Source organism: Nanorana parkeri, unplaced genomic scaffold (assembly GCF_000935625.1).
Source record: "Nanorana parkeri isolate BGI_ZX_2015 unplaced genomic scaffold, ASM93562v1 scaffold1528, whole genome shotgun sequence".
NCBI classification, from domain to species: Eukaryota; Metazoa; Chordata; class Amphibia; order Anura; family Dicroglossidae; genus Nanorana; species Nanorana parkeri.
In genome coordinates this window covers 183,065-208,689 of record NW_017307796.1, presented here as the reverse complement: position 1 = coordinate 208,689, position 25,625 = coordinate 183,065, and the positions used below count along the sequence as shown (strand labels likewise).

The following is a 25,625-nucleotide window of genomic DNA, read 5'->3' as shown; positions in this document are numbered from 1 at the left end:
ACACTATTTGATCTGTAGTGTTATTCATTCAGTATTGACCAAACCACTCCATGATTGTCAAACATATAAAACCGTCAAATTTCTTTTCAGAACACCAGAGGACCATTAGTTTAAATTGCTGCATAATCCTAGACAGAAGAGGCCCATTAGATGTTCTATTGTGTCAGGTCCAGCTCTAAGATATGCATTCCCAAGCAACCAGGAGCAACACTCCAATCATCCTTCAATTGTGCGTGTTTCCCACCTGTGACAAAGACACTGCCACCCAGTGTCATGACAACCCCACCATATACACAATCATCCTTGATTAATGCAAGCATGATAAAGACTCACTTACTGGCCTTTACGTTGTTAAGAGGTAATTATTAAATGTCCATTCAGACACAGGGTACTTTTTACCCAGAAGTTTAATCTCAAATGCCTATCAAGTACATTTTTGTTTTAGTACCTTTAAAAAAAATCTGAAAGAATTTGTTATTGGTGATAATAAAGCCAGAAAGTCTGTCCTAGCACTAGGGTTATCCATCATACTGAGTTGGTGTCATTAGGCATGAGCGGAGCAGAAAGGGCAAACACTTTATATACCATCAATGCTCTTTATGCTGCCCTATAAATAAGCCCCGTTACATCTTATTCAGTAAAGCAGTGTAAAAGCTAATAAGCATGTGCAAAGAAAAGTATCCTTGCCTGTTGTGCGATTGCCCTCATTGTACGTGAAAGGACCCACCTGCTACATCTCTGCATAATTATATTCACATATAGGCTTTAAACATGGCCTCGAGACTGAAAAGTACCGGCTGTCTAAGCGAACAATGACATATACATACTGATCATTGTGTGGGACGTGCCCACCTCTCTCACTCTGTATGTCAGTTCTAGTCCTAAGTTGAGCTTCAAGAGTCACGTCCGGTGTAAGAGAGTGGGTGAGTTCCCACCTCAGGGGGTATCACCTGGACAGGATAATTTCAGAAGGGTCTAAATCACATAGAGGTCAGACGGAAAGGAAGAAGAAAAGGAAAAGGAGGGGATGGGGAATAGGATCTAGAGGCATTATCAGGGCTTAGGGGAACTCCTCTCCCCCGCCCTTCCCCCCGGCCCATTTGACCACCCTCTCACCCCTCAGCAGGCGGGGCAGGGGTGTTTGTGCTCATCACCGAGAGATAGGCAGGGGTTGTTGTGAAATGGGACCACGGTCTCCAGATCGTACGAAACCTCTCCTCTGCATTATGAATGGAAGCAGTTAGGTCCTCCATACGCCATATCTCATCCACAATGGAGAACCATATTCTCAACGTGGGAGGGCTGGATTGTCTCCACATCAGAGGTATACATGACCTAGCCGCATTTAACAGATGTTTTGTCAGGGATTTTTTGTAGCGTTTAACAGCGAGAGGGGTCATGTGTAACAGACATACCGCCGGGTCATCTGGTAGGGCCTCGATCACCAGCCGGTTGATCGTCTCCCTCACCCCTGTCCAAAATGAACTAAGGCCCGGAGCACTCCCAGAATATATGTAGCATGGTACCTTGAGCCTGTTCACATCTCCAACAGGTTGAGGGGATCGAGCTGTTCATTTTGTTTAGGATATACGGGACTCTATACCAGCGGGAAACAATCTTGTATCCCTGTTCCTGGAATTTGCATGCTATGGAGGATCTATGGACCAAGGACAATATTGTACCCCTTTGATGCTCAGTGAAGGTTCTTCCCAACTCGGACTACCATTTCTCGAGGAATGGAGGGCAATACGACTGTGGTGGCGAGCAGAGTTGTCTGTAAAGCAAAGAGAGGGCATGGCGAATTGGGGCCCCTTGGTGACATATGGACTCAAAATCCGTGAGGCGACGCGTCAACTGACTCAGCCCGGGCACAGAGATCAGAAAATGTCGGATCTGCCGTGCACTCCACTCATCTAGCATTGGGCAGGTCAGGTGTCGTATGGAGTCAAGCGACATCCACCGCAATGAAGGGATGTGAGGAGATCTCTGACGGCAGAGGGGAAGTGAGCCACGCAGCCCCCGAGAGTCAGTTTGGATTCTGAAAGTTCCATCCCCACCCATCGTTCCTGATCTGTATGGCAGCACCAGTCCAGTAAGGACTACTACAAGGTGGGACGCCTTGTAGTAAAGTTTAATGTCCGGCAGGCCCACTCCACCCCGGTCCTTAGGTAGTACCAGGAGTCGATATGCCAACCTCGGACGCCGACTAGCCCAGACATAGGATACAAACATACGTCTCAGTTGAGAGAAGAAAGTGGGAGGTAAATGAATCGGGATCGCCTGAAGTATGTATAGAATCCTGGGGAGAACTGTCATGTTTAGGGAGGCGCAGCGACCAAACCATGTCAGGGTCAGGTCCTGCCAGTTCGAGAGGTCACGTTTGATTGCGTGTAGTAAAGGGGCATAATTTTCAGCATATAAGTGGTCTGGGTCCGCTGCAACACGTACACCCAGGTGGTTGAGACTCTTCTGTGACCAACGGAACTGGCAGTAGGATCTCACACGGTCTAGTTCCATAGGGGGTAAGGTGATGTTGAGAGCTTCCGACTTGGCCTGATTAACCAAAAAATTAGAAAGCTTTCCATAAGTGTCGAATGCTTTCGTAAGGGCAGGGACCGAGGACATTAGACGGGATATAAAGAAGACCAGATCGTCCGCGTAGGCTGCCAATTTGTGTGTCCCCGAGGGAACCTGTAGGCCCCCGACGGAATCATCTGCCCTAATGGTGCATAATAGGGGTTCCAGCGTGAGGATAAATATGAGCGGGTATAGGGGGCATCCCTGACGGGTACCATTTGAGATGGAGAAGTACTCTGATCGAGTTTCCTTAACTCTCACAGCTGCCGTTGGGGATGAGTAAAGGGCCATAATCCATGAGCGCATATGTGTCCCCAGCCCTAGATGCTGGAGCGTGGACTCGAGGAAATTCCAATCAACCCGATCGAACGCCTTCTCGGCGTCAATGGATAGGAGCATAAGAGGGTGCGAACGGCTGCGGGCCGAATTAATCACATTGAGAACCCTGACTATATTGTCTCGTGCCTCTCGGGCAGGCACAAATCCGACCTGGTCGGAATGTACAAGGTCGGGTATATAAGGGAGAAGCCTATTTGCCAGCATTTTAGCGTAAATTTTCAGATCTGTGTTCAACAATGCTATCGGACGGTAGCTGGCACAGAGGGAGGGGTCCTTGTCCGGTTTCGGGATCACCGTGATGTGCGCTCGAAGAGCGTCAGTCGGTAGGGCACCCCCTTGTGAGAGGGCATTATAAGCTTCCAAAAAATGTTCGGAGAGTAGGTGCCCAAACGATCTAAAGTACAACAGGGTGAACCCGTCCAGACCTGGAGCCCTCCTTGGCTTTGACTGTTTGATGGCAATATTCCACTCTTCCACCGATAATGGGGCCTCCAAGAGATCACTCACTTGCGAGGTCAGGGTAGGCATTCCCAATCGCGACAGGTAGTTCTCTATTAAGGGTCTGCGACCTGCTACGTCTAACTGGGTCGGGCTGGGGTTCAGGTTGTATAAGTGGGCGTAGAAATCCTCAAATTCGGAGGCCACAACCCTCGACAATGACAATTTGGTGCCTGATCTGGAGTTTATGTGTGGGATATACATTTTCGACCGCGAACCCCCCAGAGCTCTCAGCAAGAGTCTACCCAGTTTGTTAGAGTATTTGTAGAAGGTGCGTTTACATGTCACTAAGCGTTGTTTGGTACGTTGGTATAGCAGGGCGTTCAACTAATTCCGTGCTTGTTGGAGAGCTAACTGGGAGGACTGTGCCAAGGAGCGTTTGTGACAAGACTCCAGTCTGTAGATTTGGTCTGTCAAGTTAGAGATCTGTTCAGCCCTTTCCCTCTTGCGTCGAGCTCCGTGACGTATGAGAATCCCCCTTACCACACACTTGTGGGCCTCCCATACCATCGAAGGGCTGGGACCCGACTCGGAGTTGAAGGTGAAGTAGGATCTAATGGCTCCTTCCACCTCTGCCTTGATCCCCGGGTCCTGAATGAGAGATTCATTCAAGCGCCAGGATGGCATTGGGAAGTGCTGGGGCCCTATGACCATGTCCATATGAATATGGGCATGATCCGACAACAGTATAGTATCTATGGCGGCCGATCGCAGGGACGGTAGGGCCTGATGGCTCACAAAGAAAATGTCTATCCTGGAGTATGTCTGATGTACTTGGGAGAAGAAAGTGTAGTCTCTAGCTTCGGGATGTAGGAACCGCCATGCATCTACCAAGCGTAGCCCCTGGAGTTCCGCCTTCAGCTTCTTAAGGTACGCATAGGAGAGGTGTGACGCTCCCCTGGAAACATCTACTAGTGGGTCCTGGGCAAAGTTCATGTCACCCCCCAAAATCAGGGAACCCTCTGAAAAGTCCAGGAATAAGGACACCAGGTGTCTCAGGAAGGTTAGTTGGTCCGAGTTGGGAAGATACACATTGGCTAGGGTAATTACCGTGTCCCCTATCCGACCCTTGGCAAGAATAAATCTACCGTCCGGGTCCTGTCAGAGGTCCATCAAAGTCCATGGTAGCGACCGGGCCAGCAAAATGCTCACGCCTTTGGACTTTGATAAAGGGCATGAGGAGTGGTACGCCACCGGGTAGTCCCTATTATGGAGTCGTGGAACCTGTTGGGTTTTAAAATGGGTCTCCTGCAGGAATACCACTTGTGATCGGGATCGTCTCAGATCCGCCAGGAGTCGGGAACGCTTCTCGGGTACATTCAGGCCCCTGACATTAAGCAAAGTGAATCTAATTACCTCATCCGTGCTCCCCCTTGGGGCCGAACCCCCCGGATCCACCATGCCTGTCGGGGGGGGGGACAGGGGTAGGGAGGAATAGATGTATAGGGAGAGAGGAAGTAAAGACCAAAAGTTGGGGCTAGTGGGGACAGAATGGAAAAGGGGGGCTATATGAGAGAGCACTATGGAAAGACTTTGATTTGACACACCTCCCCCGTCTCTGAGGGTAGGAGATGACCTATTGGGGGACCTAGTAGCACCTACGTGTCACTAGGTAATGACAATTGGCAGAGCAGTAAGGCAACAATAAGATAAGTTTTGAGTTTTATAAGATTTATCAACAATGGTTATTAAACAAGAAAAACTTACAACGGAGCCATGCTAGGTATGGCCGGGACGGCCAAAAGAACCACATTTGACCGCAAGACATTTACATATTTTAGGGCTAGCTGCCATTAATTTCTTATCTTGGGAACCGTTGGCCAGGCCCGAGCTCTGCAGGACCGACCGAGGGTGGGCATGCCTTATCCGGAAGTTCTGCACTGCCGCTCATGCAAGCCAGGGTATCGCCGGGAGGCTACTTGACCCCAGACCGGTGCCACAACCCGGGCCTAGCCCGCGCACCCCAGGAGAGGCATGCTCTAAGAATGAAACCATAACAAGCATAACAAATGACTTCAACGCAGCAGGACCAGGTACGCAAAACTCGTATGGCCTGGAGAGGACCAGATATGGAAGATGTCCACTGTCCACTATATCCTTGTGTATAGCTGACCCTCACCCTCCTCCACCCCCCCCCCCCTCCAAGGCATACTAAGATCAAGGATACAACGGAGCCCTGCGTGTCCCTTCGGGACAGGAGTCTGTCCAAGGGATCCATGGGAGGAAAATCATAGATAGAGTCAAGCCACAGGGTGGTCAAGTGGCATCCACACTTGGATGAGGGAGGGCCGGCATTTCTGGATACTCACGGCTCCCTAGCGTCTCTACTGCTGGACGGGGTACCCCGGAGGTAGGAGCGCTGGCGGGAACGCGATCCCCTCACTGGTCTAGGTGTTGCCGGGCTCGGTTCAGGTTGATCCATCGAGAAATCCAGCCAGTTCGGCACAGGAACTACTTCTGACTCCAGGAATGCATAAAGGGCCCACAACTGAGCGGGTTCATGTAAGTGAAAGACCGATTCTCCCGGGAGACAATAAGATGAAAGGGATGGCCCCAGCGATAGGTAGCCCCTGCTGCTCTGATCACTTCCAGCACAGGCCTCAGGGTGCGGCGCATACGCAGGGTGTGGCGGGAAAGATCCGGCATAATTTGGACCCTTGCTCCATCGAAGTCCAATGGTCTTTTATTCCAGGCCCTACGGAGAATCTCCTCCTTTATGGCATAAAAGTGGACCCTGCAGAGGACATTTCTCGGGACTCCCGAAGGCAATGTACGGGCCCCCTGCGCTCTATGCACGCGATCCAGCTCCAGCTCCGCGGTGGTTGGTCTATGTGTCCTCTTCACTGAGTAATAGCGAAAAGAGAATCACGTCACCACCAGTGGCCAGATGCTGTGGATGCAAACACTTGCCAGCCCCGCCAGTCTCCTCAGATATACTGTTGTGGTTATGTGACTGCTCCCAAAATAACAGTTTAAATTACTGGAGTTACTTTAGTTTTAGCATTGTATCGTGATGCTTATATGATTTCTTTTGGTGACTACCAATGGCATGTAATTATAACAGAGAAAATGGTGTTGTACTTCTTGCTGTTCTGTCTGGAAGTGGAGGTGTACCAGTGGTGCAGTAACACAAACCACAACAGTAGCTAAACAGGACAACAGATCCATCGGCAGATAAGACAGTTTACATATGTGTATTTCAGCAGTGTATATTTAGCTGTTTTTCTGGAGTTCAGCATGCAAACAGTATGGAAAATGATGCAAGGCTCACACTGTTGTAGACAAACTGTGGTACTGAACGCACCTACCTTACCATTAAAGAACATTATGCATTATACAAACCTATATCTTAGTAATATAATGTAAACCATGTGCCCCAGCTCATACTGTGTCAACAACAAGGAGCTGCTCTAAAGTTTCATAGAAGTAATAAAGAAAAGGAAATTGATTTTTCAAGCATGGCTTGTAGATCCACAGTGTAAATTGTCACTGACCTGATCTGTTCGGGATGTCTTCAGGCAAAACTTTCTTTGCGGTTGATCTTTTGTATATTACATGTATTCTGCCTTCTTCCTCATCCTTTTGTTTACCTTTTTCAAGGGGTTCAATGAAAAATTCATCTTCAGTTGTGCGTATCATTCCAGCCTACAAAAGTGAGAAAACGACATTAGATTTACTATGTTTAAGGATATACATATGTAATACAGCAGAGTTATATTCATATTGTAAATATGTGTATATATAAATATATAACTAAAAGTCCATTAAAAGACAAAATAACAAAATCAGATTTGGTTGCAATATTCATCTTTAATCCAGAGAAAGTACTTTTTTTCTGCTACATTTAACCATCTTTCTCTGAGCGCAGGTCATCCAAGACCCGCCACAATCAGTGACTGGGCAGTAAAAGGAGAAGCAGCATGCTAATAAGCTCATCTCTCTGTCATTTTGCTTTCTTCTCCTATCAACATGTCTCTTGTCAGCACTCCGCACATGAACTGATTGGCTTCTTGTCCTGCTTCATCTTCTCACACTACAGCGCTGCCGTACTGCTACTGTAAGACTCTAATACAAGATCAAATACTTACACTGCTTGCATAAAAAAAAGGTGTATTTGGCCTGATTCACAACAGCCCATAACACTGAAATGACCTGTTTTAGCGTATAGGCTAGTGTCTGCTGCGTGCTGGTGGTCAGGTGCGGTGCTTGCAAAATTTTCTTATTTTTTACGTTATTAAAATGTCAAAGTGACATTTCATTCATTTGTATTCACCACAGCACTGCTGCGGCATGGTGACCACTGCTGACATGGGGTAAGATGAGGATTGGAAACTACAGCATGTCTGTATCTTTTTTACTTTGAGATACATTTCGACGGACCAGATCGTGCTGGGCTGGGGGTAATCTGATTTGAATGGACACATGTTCATTTACATCCGATTCTCCATAGACACACATGGGGTCTGGCAGTTTCCGTTTCAGCTGTGACATATGCTCCGTACTGCTATGATCAGGAGGGGATCTGTTGACGGATCCTCTACTGACACGCTTGTTTAAAAGTGGCCTTAAAGTGGTACTAAATGCTAGATGTTTTTTCCTTAAAAAAAAGGTAAAAAATACCCCAGTACCTTTTCATGCTCCCCTGTCCTCAAAGACCTATGCTCCCTTCTCAGACGTTCAGGGAACTAAGATTGCCTTAGTTCCCTGAACGTCTGGGTTGTGGAGGAGGGTACTGAGGCAGTGGAGCAATGGGCATCTGTTGGGAGGAGATTGGAGAAGGGAGCAAATACGTGGCTTGCTGGGTGCTGTACGTGTCTATTGACACACACAGCTAGATGAAGGTCCCAGCCAGGTACATACATGCATTGGTGTCTCCTCAGCAACTGTTTATCTAAAGGAGACATCCGCAAACAGTCTGGGGGCACTGCTTGAAAAAGTATAAAGAGACAATTTTTAAGAAAAAGAATAATCAGCTAATGTAAGTGTAGACCTCTTCTTCTTAAGAAACAAAAAGGGTTTAATATCACTTTAATGATTACAAAGTTGCATTAATTTGTGTCTTTTGCATCTGCCTAGAGTTTGACTTTAATATAACTATAAAGAGATAGGTATTCAAAACTATAACCATGTTATTTTAAGATCATAACATTTTTTTTATTGAAAAGACTAGTGCCCAGGTAAGCTTCAGACAAGTACTTGGGAATACAGAAGCACACAAAACAATGTATTCACTCTGTATTCCAAGGTTTATTGTTAAAACAAAAGATTATATGGACAGCGAAAGGGGCGATGGCGGGGCATAAGCCAATAAAAAGACATACACGTATACAAAACCAATCATAATTTTGTGGATCATGAAACAGTCTTAGAAAGGAAACAATTCAAGGACAGCAGTTAATACAGAGATACAATTCACTAAAGAATGCAGTACGAACACATTTTGGAAGCAGCTTAAACTGATTTCTGTAGAATATACTGTACTGTTGTAACCTCATCTTTTATATTCGTTAAAAAAATGGGTATTTTATTGTGTTCTGGGGCATTTCATTAAATTTGTCACTAAATTTTGGGGTTTAATAAGGAGTTGCGCTAATATTGCGCTACATAAAAATTTGCAACTACCCCCATTTTATTCTATAGGGTCTTGGCATTCAGAAAATATATAATGTTTGGGGGTTTTAAGTAATTTTCAGGCCTAAAATGTGGAATATAACATGGGTGCAAAAAAAGGCCTCAGTCATGAAGGGGTTAAAGGCTATTTGTTTCATTTGACTTTAGTGCAAGTCCACATGTTTTGCCCAGCTCATGCTCAAAGTTCTTTCAAGCAAAGTAGTCCAAATGCATGACTAAGGCTTCACTGAAATAATAAAGTAATCTGTTTCTATCATTTTCTTTATTTTATAAGTAACACATTTCTCAAATGTTATGTAACTTGTCTATCTGTGGCTACTACAGTATGTCATTTTTCTCTAGCAGTTCCAGAAGTTGAACCAAATGAACCTTAGAGGCTTTAGTCTGGAAGAAGCCGCTGTATCATGGTCATCTTTCTACTCCTGTGCACTAATATCGGGCTGGCAAGATTCATTGCAAGGTATGCCAAAGAGTTTTTTTCTCATATGCTAAATAAACTATTCCTTAGAGTTGCTATGCTAACAAACTGATGTCTTACTTTGGCTCACTGAAGCCATTGTCTGCAAAAGCCATTTTCTATTTATTTTTTACTTATTAGAATAACACGTGGGCAAAATGCTATGCAGTAAAGGAAAACAATACTTTTTATATTATCTGTTCAACCTGATTATGCCAAATATGTGTATACTGAGAGGTTTACATACATCATGGGAGATTGTGGTTTCTATAAGTGTGTCTGCCGTTCTTACAGCATGAATGTAGCCACTCCAAGGCGTAGACTGCACCAGTTTTTCAGAGAAGGGAGCCTATCAGTTTTAATCAGACTGATTAAATAATGACAGCACCACTTCCTGGTTTACAGATATGTTGAATATTAATGCTACACATAAAATGTCTAACTGAATGTGTATAAGTAACTAAACATTTCAGGCATATTCACACTTTGTTTTTTTATTTTTTCCAATATGTTTTTTATGTGTTTTACATGAAGTGCCTTAATTCCAAAAGGAGCTGCTGCACGAAAACTACACCAAAAGACAGCAAACAAGACTAAATTAAAAAAAAATATACTGCATTAAAATGCATAAGGGGTTAAGCATAAAACGTGTACTGTGAAGAGATTTCTTGTTGCAGCAACCATTCAGAACTCTTGTATCATTTTCCAACCATGTACCATAGAACTGACAATACAGAACACCCCCAGCATTCTGTACTATGAAGAAAGCAACTTTTGAGTTTTTGTTTTTAGAAAATCAAATTGGCTTCAGGCTAAAAAGTAATTTTTATTAAAATGAACTTATAAAATAGCTACAGTGGCAAAATGTTACACTTTTCCTTAAGTGGAAATGGAGATTCCCTACATTTTCTACTTCTGTAGTAAGTAGCAGTACTTAAACTGCACTCCAAATATAAAAACAGCAATTAAAGTGACACTAAACGATAGAGTTAAACCTCAACAATGCATTCAAGTACACTAACCATGAACAAAAATGTGTCCTTTTTGTGTATCAGGTGGCTGTAGTTCTTCAAATCATCTCATGCTGACACTGTCCTTCCTTCTGGAGGGTGGCTACTTTTGTTCCCCATGGTCCCTGTGTGTGTTATAAAGTAGCCACCGCTCCAAGCTCACTCCCATGGTGGTCTACAATCTCAACATACATTAGTAAACTAAACATGAGATTGTAGTCCATCATGGGAGTGAGCTGGAGCAGTGGCTACTTTAAAACACACACACGGACCATGGAGAACCAAGGTAGCTACCCTCGAGAAGGAGAGACAGTGTCAGCACCAATTCAGAAATGATCTGAAGATCTACAGCCGAGTGATACACAAATAAGATACATTTTTGTTAATAGTTCAGGTACTTGAATGCATTTTTATTTTTTAATTCCAGAGTTTAGTGTCATTTTAATGCAGTTATGTCGTTTTTTGGGGGTAAGTGGTTTAATAAATTTTGCTATTTAATCAAGTTTGCTGTCAGCTTTGCAGTACACATGAACTGACAAGGAACATGTTGACAGGAGTACACAGAAGAGCAATGATGAATTATTGTGTTGCCACTCGTTCCCTGCTCAATCAGGTAGGTTGGGGTGTGTTCATGTGTTGGGGCCCGGGGGCTTGGCAGGGGCACTTGTATCAAATAATTGACTGAACAGCATAAGTTATTCAGCTGATATATATATATCTATTGTGAGGGTGTTAGCTAAGCAGCGGGTGTGTGTGACTCCCTGGATGAGTGTGTCAGCGTGTTTTATTTCTTCACTGATAGTGTGCACACTTTCTACTGAATTTGGCCCAGGGACAGATATATGTCGGATTCTTGATGTCCGAGTCCTTAACAGTTCACTCCACAGCAATGAAGCACAGCAAACAATTTCTTCAGGTGAAAAACACACATGCAGTTTATTTACACTATTTACAAGAAAAATATGAGCAAAACAAACAAAACATGAAAAGAAATCCTTGCCTTTTGGCCACTTATTACACACACTGTTTCCCTCACTAAAAACCAGGTGCAACCTTGTGCTGCCCCTAGCACCTATCTCCCTATTCAATAAACTGTCACACAGGCTGTGTCTCACCACACAAGTTTTGGTTTGTTTTCTTTGTCACCACACAGGTAGGTAGAAAGCTCCCCGGTCTACTCAGGCATAAAATTGGTTCCAGGGTGAAGCAAATCTCTGAGCAGTCTGGGAGTTATTATAGAGGCCCTAATGTGCCAGCCTACTTCAGCTGGGCTCATTACCTCTACCATTCCAGCCTCCCAGCACTCCCTCTAGTGGAAAAATAATCTGCATACAGCCTGAACCTGGGACACACATACTGTATATACCATCCTGGATACACCCAGTCCATATTGCATTGTTGTTTAATGTTTACTTACCTGAACACATGCTGCTGTACCTAGCTTTCTCTCATAGTTGAGCCAGGACTATAGTTCAACTAGTAGGCAGAGGCTGGCTTCTTTCAGTGAGAGTGTTCCAGCATTCAGCATACCACTGCCACGCTGCATATCACCAACGGCTGAACCGGGGCACCCTCTAAATAGTGGTACCCAGTGTGGGCTGAACCTTCCCCCAGGTACGCCACTGCAAACATGTACATATCGGCTATCCACATGGATGTTTTAGGTCACTGACTCACTATGTGATAAAGAAGGAAAAGGAAAGAGCCTTGGAACAAGCAAAAAACAGTTGGTCTATATTCTGAGAGAGGTTTTGCTTTACAAATCAGATCTCCTATTATTCTGTCCCAGGAAAAAACTAAATAGTAAAAACGTATTCCAGTAAAAAATACTGATAAGAAGTACATGAAGAGTACAACATACTTTCCCCGCTGCTTAGAGCCGGAGTGGCAAACTGCAGCTGTCACATACTGGCTCTATATACCGAGAACTTTCCAATAGGGACACTTGATCTGAAGTGAAGGGAAATCTCCCCAAAAGGCCACAACTAACTAAAAGTACTGACAGGGGTTTCAACAATTTCCTACTCGATTTAAAATGAAAAAAATTTTGGCTTCAGATATACTTTAAGCACTTTAATGCACCTTAAGTACACTTTATTTAAACTGGACTAGTTTTTCAAAAATTCTAAACAGAACGTGTCTGGAAAATAGTAATGGACAAAACTTTATTCAAGGAGCATAAAGTAATCCCAAGCAATTCCTAGTAGCTGCCTTTCAACATTTCTTTTTATTTATTTAGCATACTGTTTTTATGAAGCTAACTCTAAAAGTTCAGATTAAAGCCAGAAAAGGTAATAAAACATTCATGATGCTACTTTATTTTCTGCAGAAAACGCATCCTTCAGCCAATGCAATTAATATTTCAGGTCAGGATAGGAAAATAGCAAAATACAGATTATAGCCCATTCAGGGCAATGGCACGGGTTACTTTTGTTCCTCATCATCCCTATTTGTTATAAAGTATCCACCACTCCAAGCTTACCCCTGTGATGGACTAAAATCTCACATTTAGTTTACTAATTTGTGTTGAAGTTATAGTCTATCACAGGAGCGAGCTTGGAGCGGCAGCTACTTTATGTCACGCCCAGTTCTAGGGAGGCTTTACCAGTAGGATCGCAACTGCGGAGCATTGGGAGGATGTTCTCAGGGGGAGGAGCTTAACAGCAATTAAGGTTGAACCTCAGGCATCACTCACAAGCTTAAGGTGAGTTAGAGGTTCTTGCATCATAGGCCGTAATTAACACAAAAGTCCTTAGTAGTGACTATTATATCTTAGACCACAGCTCTAGGTTGAAATCAATTAACGTAATCAAATAGGTAGGAGCAACCGGAGGGAACGTCAGTTCATGTGGTAAGATAGTTCTCAGTACAGCATATACAAGCATAAGCAGCAAGTTAAGTTCAAGCAGTCCGTAATATAAGCGTAATAGAGGCAATGAACTTAGCAAAGTCTGAAATGGACTGCAGGTTTAGATGCAGTATACTTGCGGTTTGGGAAAATGGAAGCAGCGGAATGACAGTCCTCCTGCATATAAGTAGTGGCTCAGCAGTCCTGCGTTTACCCGTGGGGGGTAAGGTGCTCCGTTTAGTGGAACGCCCTGCTAGCATCATATCCTAATTTAAATAGCCCGCAGGCGAGGGAAAAGCCGGCAGAACTCTACTACCGCTTCCGCGTTCCACCGTGGAACGCATCGGGCCGCGTCACAGTGAGGAGGCGGGACTGCGGCAATTCCTCTTCTGGTGCGTTCCACTGTGGAATGCACTGCTGCTGCTCGTTGTCCCCGGAGCCCCTTACACTTTACAACACACACAGGGATCATGGGGAACAATAGGAGCCACCCTCAAGAAGGAAGGACAGTGTCAGTACCAATTCTGAGATGATTTGAGAATCTACAGCCACCTGATACACAAATAATATTTGTTGTTAATAGTTGGACCAAAAAGGAATACCAATAGTAGACCAAAAGGGAACAAGTAAGACAAGTTGATTGCTATGGTTTACCTTAATTTTAAACAGCATTTTCATAGAGAGATCAGCAAAGGCAGTCCTTAGATTTCTCGAAAGACCTTACGACAAGGTCTTTTTTTTAACATACTGTAAACATATAAGTTTGAAAAAGCAAAAAAATTGAGCTACAGGTATCTGTGACGCAGGCATCACACAACTATTGAACTAAATACACCTTAAGCTAACAGGGAGGGTGAAAGGTAGCAGTGTTTGAGCTGAATTTGTGTTTTTAGACGAAGCAACACCTTTTCAATGAAAGCACGCTTATACCAACTCCTTAAGAAGTTTAGACTACAGAGCTGTCTCTAAAAACTGGCCCCCCTTCAGCTGAGTCCCATATGTTTCTCTTGGCATGTGCTCTGTGTCTGCTTGGCTGGCGTTAATGCAGGGATATTAAATTGATGAAACACAGAGCTCTTGATCCTTTCAGTGGGACTTCTATTTAGGTAATGGCAGGCTTAGGCTCTATCAACCACCTGCAATTGTCCAAAATTTAAGGGGAAAAAAAGGAGGGAGTTATGAAAAGTAAGAGAACAGTAGTAGATGAGAGGAAAATTCCTGAAAATATATTCAGTCTTTTCAGACTAGAAAGGTGAACGCTTCTTGGATTTCTAAATGCATTGTGTGTTTAAAAAAAAAAGAATAGACATTAATTGCCTGGCAGCCTCATTAGCTGCAGATCTTGATGGCAGTGTGGAGAGCCACGTAAAATACGCAACCGTGTTTTGTGTGATAAAATAAAATAGGTCACCATATGCAAATTTAGACTGCAGAATTATGTTCCTCTTAATGCACTTGATGACCTCTATAAGTGCATGAATCTTTACTATGTACATTTGCTACATGCTATATTGGTTTTGAAATATCTGTTATAGTCCTTCCACATTTCCAAGCAGAGATATCTATAATTCCCTTGACCAGATACCAAACTACAGCTTGTTTAGAGATGAATTACTAAAGACTAGGTTTAGAGAATGTGTGCTTTGCCCACGCATGATAAAGCAACAGGTTCACTTTAAAGACCCCCTTGCCATCTTTCCTTTGCTCACCTGTGGGAGTCAGAAGAGGTATATACGTGTAAAATAGCTTTACAGAGCCCCCATGGGATATTTCTTGGCCAGTAGCAGCAGAATTGTCACATGGAGCAAGTCTGGTAGCATTTACTTATATCCTGGTGGCTAGGGGCATGAAGGTAGGGTAATTATATATTGCAGGCGATGGGGGGCAGGTAAAGTGCCTTGTCCTGCATGGTCAAAGCACTTTTTTGCTTAATAGTTGACCTTGCACCAAAAAAGAAAGGTCTACTTATATATTCACAGTTCCGTAGGTAATACAAAATGCTGTAGTAATAGGGAAAAAAATCCTTTGGGGGGGGGGAGTAAATATATTTACCTTAACCTCAGCTTCCATCCACAGCACCTAGGTGAGTATGACATCAGTATCCTATCCAAATCTCCTGCACAGTGGTGGCACGTCTTCTCACAAGGTCTCTTACCGAAAGGATAGTGACATCACCCGCTGCAGTATGGAATGTTTATCAACTTTTTTTTTTTTACTACAGCAATTTGGAAGGGGGGAGGCATGAAAAAAAATCTGACCTCTCTTGGTAGTCCACTTTAACTGCAGAGTGTCCTTCTGGAGAAGTCATTGTTTATGTGTATTTCCCTCATCATCATCATCATCATCATCATGATATCATAATTTCCCTCATAAGACCTGCAGTGATATCACGGAGATGGGATGCATTAATGTGCTTTGTACATTCAGAAGAGATTTGCTAGGGTACTTACACATGTTCCAACTTTCTATGATGAGGAGAGACGCTTTATAGTATAGTGTACGGCAAAAACACTGCCACATTGCCAGTTACACAAATGGTTGGTTGAACTCACAAGCATTTTTTACACCACTACCTTATCTTTATACTGGCTTTTCTTAGTAACAAATGCAGTTATTTAGTGGTTAGATGAAAGATTTCATGTAGTAAAACACTTTTTCTAGTTGAATAGTGTATTTTTTTAGATGTCTACACATCAGACCAAAAAGAGGAACAACTGAAGAGAATGATGAACAGAGAGACTTGGCTCCAAATGAGAGTAAGTTGGGAACTACTGTATGTACCTGATCAACATTGAATGCTTACCACCGCAGGTAAAACTAGAAAGCTGCAAGCAACCAACACATATTATAGAAGAGAATAGACAATTTACAGGCAATAGATTGCATGTGGTAAGGATGGGAGGACATTAGTAGAAATTAATTAAAGCTAAAAGTAAGAGCAAGTTGATTTTTTTGATAATTGTGAGAGCTTGATAAGATGCCAGACATAATGTAGGGGTTCTACAGTCAAAATTATATTATTTTCCATTATATTTTACAGTGAAAATTATATTCAGTTCCCCAACAACCACATCTGATCACACAACCAGATCACATACAGTATACAATAAAATTAAAGTGCAGATGACATTTAAAGTGTCAGTCCAACCAAAACTGATATTCCAGTTCTTAAAGCAGAACTTGTGGGAAATGTTTCTTAACCCTTGCAGTGAAGACAAAGTGTTTGATTTTGTCTTGGTTTAAAAACAACAAATTTATACTCAAGCCGGTTTGCTCTTAGACCGGCCCCTTCCACATCTCTCCTCCTCCGCTGCAGCGATAGTATGTCCCTTGGCATGCTCACATTCCACACACAGTGTATAGACTGTCATGACTCACAAACCTTAGACCATTGCAGAGGAGGGGGAGAGAGGCTCCAGGGACCGGCCTAAGAGCAAATCGGCTTAGAGGATCAGGTGAGTATAATTTTATTATTTAACCTAAAAAAAAATTAGCAGTGTGGGTTACTCCCACACTGCAAGGGTTAAGCATTTTTCCCCAGAGTTCTGCTTTAAAGGTTCCTGAAAAATGAAACTATTTACCAGTTTCTTACATCTCTTAGGGACTCCAGTGGTGACATATTTGCACTGTATTTCCCACTCACTGTGGCCATTACGAGGTTTCCTACTCTCCTTGTTGGTTTTCAATGTATTCTATACTATAGAAAAATGCTACAACAGTATTGGGATTAGGCAGGCAGGTATACCCAAAACTCCAAAGTAATGGAAATAAAGCCAGGAAATATGACAACAGGGAGATCTCATGGCTGGAGTTCCCAAAAGATACAAGAAACCAAATCGGCAGAAATATTAAGGGGTCTATTCACGAAGCAGCCGAAGGATCTAGCAGTAGCTTCGGCTGATCCTTCAGCTAGCTTCGGCCCCAGGACCCCTTCAGTTCAGTAGAACCGAAGGGCTGCTGTACGGGCTATTCACTATACCCCGTACAGCTTCCAAACTTGGCCGAGTGGCTCAGTCAAGCCGAATGCATATGCCTCGACTCGGCTGAGCCGCGCTGAAAGCCGAAGCTGGCCGGCCGACAGCCTGCTTCTGACAGCTGGGCGGAGCCAGCAGTGATCTTACGGCTAGCTCCGGCCACTTGCAGAGAGATCAGCGTCCCTGGTTACCAGCTAACCAGGGACACTGATCTCCAAACAGCAAACTCTCTTCTATTTTTTTAACTGTTTTTCTGTTCTGCTCGGTTGTATGGCTGATTTCAGCCGATATACGGCTGAAATCAGCCGTACCAGCCTGAAGTGAATAGCCGAACAGCTTAGTGCAGTGGTGGCGAACCTTGGCACTCCAGCTGTGCCAGAACTACAAATACCAACATGCATCTGCCTCTGGGAGTTAAGACTGTGGCTGTCAGAGCCTTGCAATGCCTCATGGGACTTGTAGTTCCAAAACAGCTGGAGTGCCAAGGTTCGCCACCACTGGCTTAGTGAATAGACCCCTAACTCTTCAGAAGTCTATCTAAAATATGGAGTTTTGCAACTTTACGCTGGCCATAGAAAGGATGATTTATTGCCCGATATGATGATAATTCGGTTCAATTTCTCAACAGTCAGGTTGTTTCCTGTGCAAAAATGATTTTTTTTTAAACGATGGATAAACTGGCAGATATTGGAAAGCATAATTTTCAAAAGGACAGAAAATCATTCTTGTCAGAGGATTGCTAATGTGTTATCAATGTAAAAAATCACAAAGAGTGGGACAGCTAGGGATTTGCTGTGACATCTGTATAGAATCAGCACTATCACAAACAATTACAATAACAAATCATTGACATGAAAATTGTTTTGTTTTAAAGATAGTGGTTGTATGCATTTTTTTTTAAATTAGTTATGATGATATGTTCATTTGCGAAGGTCGTATCTTCATCATATCCGTTGATTTAGTTTCAAGAATTGTACTAATAATTGCAAAAAAGCTGAAAAGACAGCATCCATGGAACAAGTCACATAACAACTGAATTCATTCATCATTCAACATCCACATCTGCCGGAAAGAAAAAGGAAGTGGTGCTGACCTTAGGAACATGTCTGGGCTTGCTTCAATTAATAGCATTCTGCTGGTTTTTATTTTACAAAAAAAAAAAACACACAAACCTTCTCCCTCTTAAAGTAAACTAGTAAAGAGGTCAATTCACCACAACACTGTGAAAGACCACATTGTAAGAAAGACCCTATTCTCTGAGAGTGAGGAAATCAATGACATTTTTTTTACAATGTATTTGATGGTTGCAAAGGATGTAATTTAAAGTCATTCTTTTTTTTAGTTTTGGATAGGTTTTTTATTGCTGTCCACTAAGTGCACTCGCACTGTTCTGGTGACCAGATGTTACATCATATTCCAGGTAAACACTATCTAAGTGGGCATTTCCCCCACTTTGGAGAGGTAGCTAGTAGTAGTTAGTCACATTCAACTGGCCCTGTTCGTAAAGTTGAAGATGTTTCACAGCTTATCCAAGCCACTTCTTGGGCCTGATGCTGAGGATTTTGGTGGGCTTTTTTATGGAAATGGCAACGGTCACCGGGGCCCTCTTCCTCCTGTCCAGACTGTGATTTGTAGACTCTCTACAGCTTGGAGTCAGTGGCGGAGCACCAGGGCCCGGTTGCAGCTGTGATCCTGGTAGATCTGCCACTGACTCCAAGCTGTAGAGAGACTAGAAATCTTAGCAATATATTATACAGCAATGCAGAATACTGCCAACTATAGAGGACTACAAATCCCAGTAATACATTATAGAGCAATGCGAAATATCGCCAACTATAGAGGACTACAAATCCCAGTAATGTATCACAGAACAATGCAGAATACCACCAGCTATAGAGAACTACAAATCCCAGCAATACAATGTAAAGCACTGCAAAATAATACTATCAGCTATAGAGGACTACAATTCCCAGCCATACTTTATACAGCAATGCAGAATAATATTAAGCTACATACTCTGTGTTGCTCCGGGTTCACGGCCTGACATCTCCAGAGTCTATGGAGAGTTGTGTGGGGTTTAGGTTGGCTGTACAGGCTCTCAGGAGGCTGTTCAGGTTCTTAGGTGGCCAGTGTGGCTCTATGAGGGCCAGTGTGGGCTCTCAGGCAGTCAGTGCAGGCTCCATGTGACCAGTTGGGCCCTCAGGTGGTCAGTGGGGCTCTCAGGTGGTCAGTGAGGGATCCAGGTGGTCAGTGAGGTCTCTCAGGCGGCCAGTGAGGGATTCAGGTGGTCAGTGAGGGATCCAGGTGGTCAGTATGGGCTCTCAGGAGGAGTATGGGCTCTTGGGAGGCTGTTCAGGTTCTTAGGTAGCCAGTGCGGCTGTATGAGGGCCAGTGCGGGCTCTCAGGCGGTCCGTGTGGGCACCAGGTGGTCAGTGAGGGATCCAGGTGGTCAGTAAGGGATCCAGGTGGTCCGTGAGGGATCCAGGTGGTCAGTATGGGCTCCAGGTGGTCATTGAGGGCTCCAGGGGGTCAGTGCTGGCTCTCAGGGAGTTAGTGCGGGGCCAGGAGGTCAGTGGGGGCTCTCAGGCTGTCAGTGCAGGCTCCTGGGGGGTCAGTTCGGGCTCCAGCGGAGTCAGTGCGGGCTCCAGGGGGGTCAGTGCGGGCTCCAGTGGGGTCAGGGAGACTGGCGATTGCAGCTCACGCACAAGCTGCGTGGATTGCTCGACCTGGCCGCGATCCAGGTCAGCTCGGTCCGACCGCAACCCGGGACAGCTCGGTCCAGCCGCACTTCGGTCAGATGGGCCGGACCGCGACTCTGCTACTCGGTCAGCTCGGCCTGGCCCGGCCACGGCTCTGCACTTTGGTCAGCCTATTCGCATGGGCGGGCCTGGAGTGGGAGCTCCACCAGCCCCATGTTAATCCGGCCTGAACACACCCCATCATTGATAGCCACGTAGACAACTCACATTAATCCAATCACTGTGGAATGTGATTGAAAGTGAGATGTTGATTGTCCTAGAACAGGATGGGATGTATAAAAGTCACGGAACCACTATGTTCTAATGACATTATCCCATCGCTTTTGTGCCAGAAAGTCTGTCAGAGGTATTAATCCTTGGATTTACATGGTTGACGTTGTGTAGTGTTGCCAAATTTCTGGGGTAGAGAAGTTAAAGCAGCATTTTATGTGGAAAACAGATGTGTCAAAGGGCCCCAACCCTGTTTAGGAATAGTTGTTCCAGGTTGGCCTCAACATCTGTCTTGACACATTCCATGGTGATTAGATTAAGGTGACCATGTAACCTGTGTAGCTATAAATGCTGAGGTTCGTTCTTCTCAATAATGATTAAGCAGCTTGGATAGGCTGCAAAATGTTTTCTACATTACAGTACATATCTAGATGCATGTGACTCCTACTAGCTATACCATGACCTGCATAAATGAGGATCTTCACAGACATAATCACTTTGGAAAAATATTCTCTCACTATCTGTTGTATCTATAAGGCAGAAATGTAGTGGTGATCTTTCAAATGAGATACCGATTTCCATCCCAAGAAAGCCTGGGTTTCCACCATCTCCTACTCTATCCACATTTTTGAAACAAATTGGCATTGCATATACTTTAAAGGGAATGTACACTCTTTTCAATGTTTTCTTAACATCTTCATGTAAAAAGGTCAGTTTGGTCTTGTCGGTGTGTGCTATATGTTTTATGTTGTGCTAAATGTAGTATAAACCATGTATGGTAGGCAATTTTATATGTTTCTAGGGGCATGCATATTTACTCATTACTCATGTATGCTCACCTTTCTGCTTTGCTGTTCTCCATAATGGGTGCACTTTTCTGCTCCTTCTATCAGTGCAGGTGTGAGTATGTTAATTCATTACAATTAATTCACTTTCAATGTTGCTGATATCCCAACAGTTGTAAAGAAAAGAAGAAGAGTGGCTGCACTGAGCTACTGAGAACGCTTGCTACTGACTAACCTAATTGCAATTCAAAACCACAACAGTAGGCATGTGAACATCATAAACATTACTTTAAAGCACTGCTATAATGACTCAAAAAGTGAGCTCACTGAAAAAACACTATACTTGCCCTTTTAATAAACTTTAAATGAAATTGCCTCAAAACCATTAAAGCTTCCCTTTATTAAAAACACATACTTTCCAATGCTCTTGGATTTTACTTAAAAGTTGAGAGTTCCAGAAACTGGAAAGGGATTGGGCATCATGCAACATTGCTCAACCTGCACTCCGAGAATATCACGAATCTGTGGCTAGATCACTGTCATCATGAAAAGAGAAAAGAAAATAATTTATGTGCAAACCATCATATTTTACAACACATAGGCTGCTCATATACACAAGATGCAAAGGCCCAAAAATAGCTTTCCTTAAAAAACAAACACGGTACAGCACAAAAGTGAGCTCTCTATTACAGTCAGGAAAGTCTTTTACAAGGAAAGATGGATGAATGGTTCTCATTTAAAGATACTTTATTTAATTGTTGTAGTCTTCTCCTGTATAAGGCTTTGCCACTCTAGAATGGTGTAGAGCACTCACTTTTTACTGAACGATATTAGGAAAAAGCTGAAATACTCCTTTAAACAGATCACACACATAAATTACACAATAAAACACCATTCTCTTGAATGTCTTATACGCTTGTGCAAAAGATATTGCATGATGTCCCATATGAAGTCAATGTTTAAATATCTTTCCCACAGATCTTTGTGATAATTGCACAGGCTTCATATTTGAAGCTAAAAATGCTCTTTAGGCACAAAATGCTACAATATAAAATAAAAGTTAATGTGATGGTGACATAAAACCATTTCTGTACGTGGCGCAGTATAGACAAGATTCTTATGATAGGATTATACAATTTAGGTATTAGTGTGATGGGAACAGGAAAATACAATGGGATATTGTGACAAACTGATATGTGGGCATGTTGAGACTGAAAAATTGGGCAGGTTCACAACATTTTCCGGGCCAGATCTGAGGCCAAAAATAGCATAGGGATGCATTAGGATACATTTTGGGTCCGGAAACAATCTGGTCTGGAGATGATCTGGATGTGGTGTAAATGGGCCCTTAATTAGGGGTTGATATAAAATGTCTGTTAAATTACCATATACACAGCGGGCAAGCATATGAATGTACACTTGCAAGTAGGTTACAGCCAACTGGTAAAAATTGGCCCACAAAGTACTAAGATTTGACAGCCAAAGGAAGCAGATAATGTAAGTCTTTATAAATGAGTTGTGAACCAGACTGAAGTTAGAATTTCCCATTTTTGCAACCTATATTATATTTAAAGCATAAATAAAGGATACATTTTTTTCAGATTTGAATATAATGGTGAGTAGTTACATACCTTCTCAGGTTTTTATTGATATCTGTGTCTACAGGGCAGGATATGAGGGCAAATCTCCCTAATTAGAGAAAGCTGACAGCAGTTTTAACTCAACCCTATTCTATCCTATAGTAATTGAAAACAACAACAAAATTGATTTATATATACTTTAATGTAAACATTATAAAACAGTTTCTCTGATAAAAAGTAAAGTACATTCATCATCTTAGATGAGTAACATGTCTTTTGGGCCTTTGTGGATGACTTTGGGCTTGTGCCGTTTGGCAAATGCAGCTTGAATCCTGTTTGAGCTGAAGATGTCAGAAGCAGGAATTCGAACTCTATTTGCCAACTAATATCTTGTTGATACTTATGTAATAATATACCTGCCTAGAACATGTTACCGTATATACTCGAGTATAAGCCGAGGCACCTAATTTTACCACAAAGAACTGGGGAAAAATATTGACTCGAGTATAAGCCTAGGGTGGGAAATGAGGCAGCTACTGGTAAATGTACAAAATGAAGATAGATACCAATAAAATTACATGAATATTTATTTCAAAGAAATTCTTCAAAACTGGAGTTCTCCTCCTCATCATCTGTATGTCCAAACAGAGCTTCAGCTGGTGTGAGGTGTTTTTAGCTGAGGGAAACTTGCAGATGGCAACTCTCTCTCCACATATACCATTCCCCCGACACAGAGGATAAAATATTTCCACAATCCCTGGGCAGATCCTGCTTCCATAAGGATTTTACCCTTTCCATTCAGGCCCCTTACCTTATCTCTTCTCTTCAGCCTGCACCGAGCCGCGCTTCTGCCTCCGGACCCGCCCCCTGCCCATAGCACAGTGACAAGCCAATCACTGGCAGTCACTGTGCAGCCAACAAGCCTATGTATGTGCGCTGTTCATCGCACATACATTCAGACCTCAGACATTGACACGAGATACTTTGATGATGAATTTACAGCGCAGACCATAACAATAACACCTCCTGACAGATACGACAACCTGGATGCCTTGGAACCTGACCAGCGTACTCACTTTCCTCAGTTCTCGAGACGCTGACTCGAGTAAAAGCCGAGGGGGCATTTTTCAGCACAAAAAATGTGCTTAAAAACTCGGCTTATACTCGAGTATATACGGTATCTAGATGTAGAAATACAAAAAGAAGACACTATACAGCTATAACACACACACACAAATGCATTCTTCATGATATGTAGTATATATACCGTATATCGATTGTAGTCTTCACAGCCTAAGGTAGCAATTAATAACTTAATAACTAGAGGTCGAATACCTTTTCATTCTTTTTTATAGTCCCACACCTATGCATATTATGGTTTGTAACTGATTGTTGCTAGAAATGGTTTAAAATACATTTTTATCTCAGTAGAAATTGTGTTTTCTGCCCTCGCACTGCAGTGGTCTGTGCTGGCAGAGTTGAATAAGAGCCACACCCTCCAGCACATGCCTATTAGCCACCCTACACAAATGCTGTAAAAGTATTGTAAGACTATAAAAATGTAGATTTTTAGTGCAATGTCTATCTTGCTATATATTTATATCTCTGACTTCAGCTGTGCTTTAAATAGATCCTATTTAGGTAATTTAACATGGCATTCACATAATATATATATATATATATATCCTCCACCCAATAATGTATTTTGTGCTGGTACAAAACAATGGTGGTAAAGTTGACACACTTTAACTTGTACTACATGGATATTTCCCAGCTCAATGAATAAATGTCAAAGACCAGAAAACATGAACTGTACCTCATAGTATTACAATAACTGTATTTCAACTTCTATTAAATTGCTATTTGTACACACTCACTCAGATACTGAACAGTAAATTCCTTTCTTCCTACATTTTAGTGCACAGGGAAATACTGTCGATTTTTCGACGTAAACAGGTACTGAAATAGTCAATCTCTTTACAGGTTAATCCTTGTAACTTGAATCAAAGTTCTTATTGACTGCTAAGCTTATGCCGAATTTGAAAGTGCATTCTGAACGAGCTATGTACAGAGGACATATTCAGTAATTACTTTTTGATGTAGCGTGTTCATTCAGTGCAGTAGTCAACTGTATCTGAAATTGGAGCTCCATGGTCTAGAGGTGCATGAAGGGAGAAAAGGGAACAGGAGTGCAATGATTCAAAAGTGCAAATGCTTAAAAAGCACTGAGCTTTTTACTTGGTAGAGTATGTATGAATGTCATGAAGGTGTTCAGAACTAAAAAAAAAAAGTTACAAAGTGGAGATTACCAATCAGAGTAATAAAGATTCTTAAAAAGTACCCATAGACATTAGAGAACTGATCATGCAAGGTTTCACGTGTCCAACACAGACAATATAGTTCACATCGGACATTCCAAATGTATGCGGTCACATTTATATTTGTTCTTTTATATTCTGTTCTATTATTGGGAACAGATTTAATGTAGCTGGCAATGCACATAACATGAGAGTTGGGTTAGGTATATGACTGTCGAAAGATTTTGATAAATACATACACCAGTATCATAAGATTGTACATGGGCTGTGTGTGATCCATAATTCTAGGGCAGAGTATTGTATTGTTGTTGATTACTGCCAGAATTGTATTGTGCTATGTCAGGACCCGGTGTAAAAGTAACTTCAATAAAAGTCTTGTGCAGTAATGTCATCTCATTGCTCTCATGATTAGTGATGAGCCAAACACCCCCGAATTCGAACTTTAGAACATGGAAAAAGTTTGAATTCAAACTCTAACTCAATGCAAGTCTATGGGGCTAGAAATTTGAAAATCAATTGTCCCCATTTTGAAGGCTTGAAAATCAATTGTCCCCTCAAAAACTCTATAACAGACCCTTGATCCAGGCACAGGCCTGGCAAGGTAGAAAAGGGGGGGGGGGGGGGGAGGGGCCCCCCCCC

The 25,625-nt window shown here is 42.9% G+C and overlaps 1 protein-coding gene across 1 annotated transcript in view; it reads right to left on the bottom strand.

Annotated features, from left to right (window-relative positions):
• Nucleotides 1-25,625, bottom strand: part of ADAMTS3 (ADAM metallopeptidase with thrombospondin type 1 motif 3) — a 191,400-nt gene that overhangs the window by 109,374 nt on the left and 56,401 nt on the right. Inside the window, exon 4 of the mRNA XM_018570395.1 lies at nt 6,909-7,059. Coding sequence (XP_018425897.1) covers nt 6,909-7,059 — 151 coding nt within the window. The remainder of the gene's footprint in view (nt 1-6,908; nt 7,060-25,625) is intronic.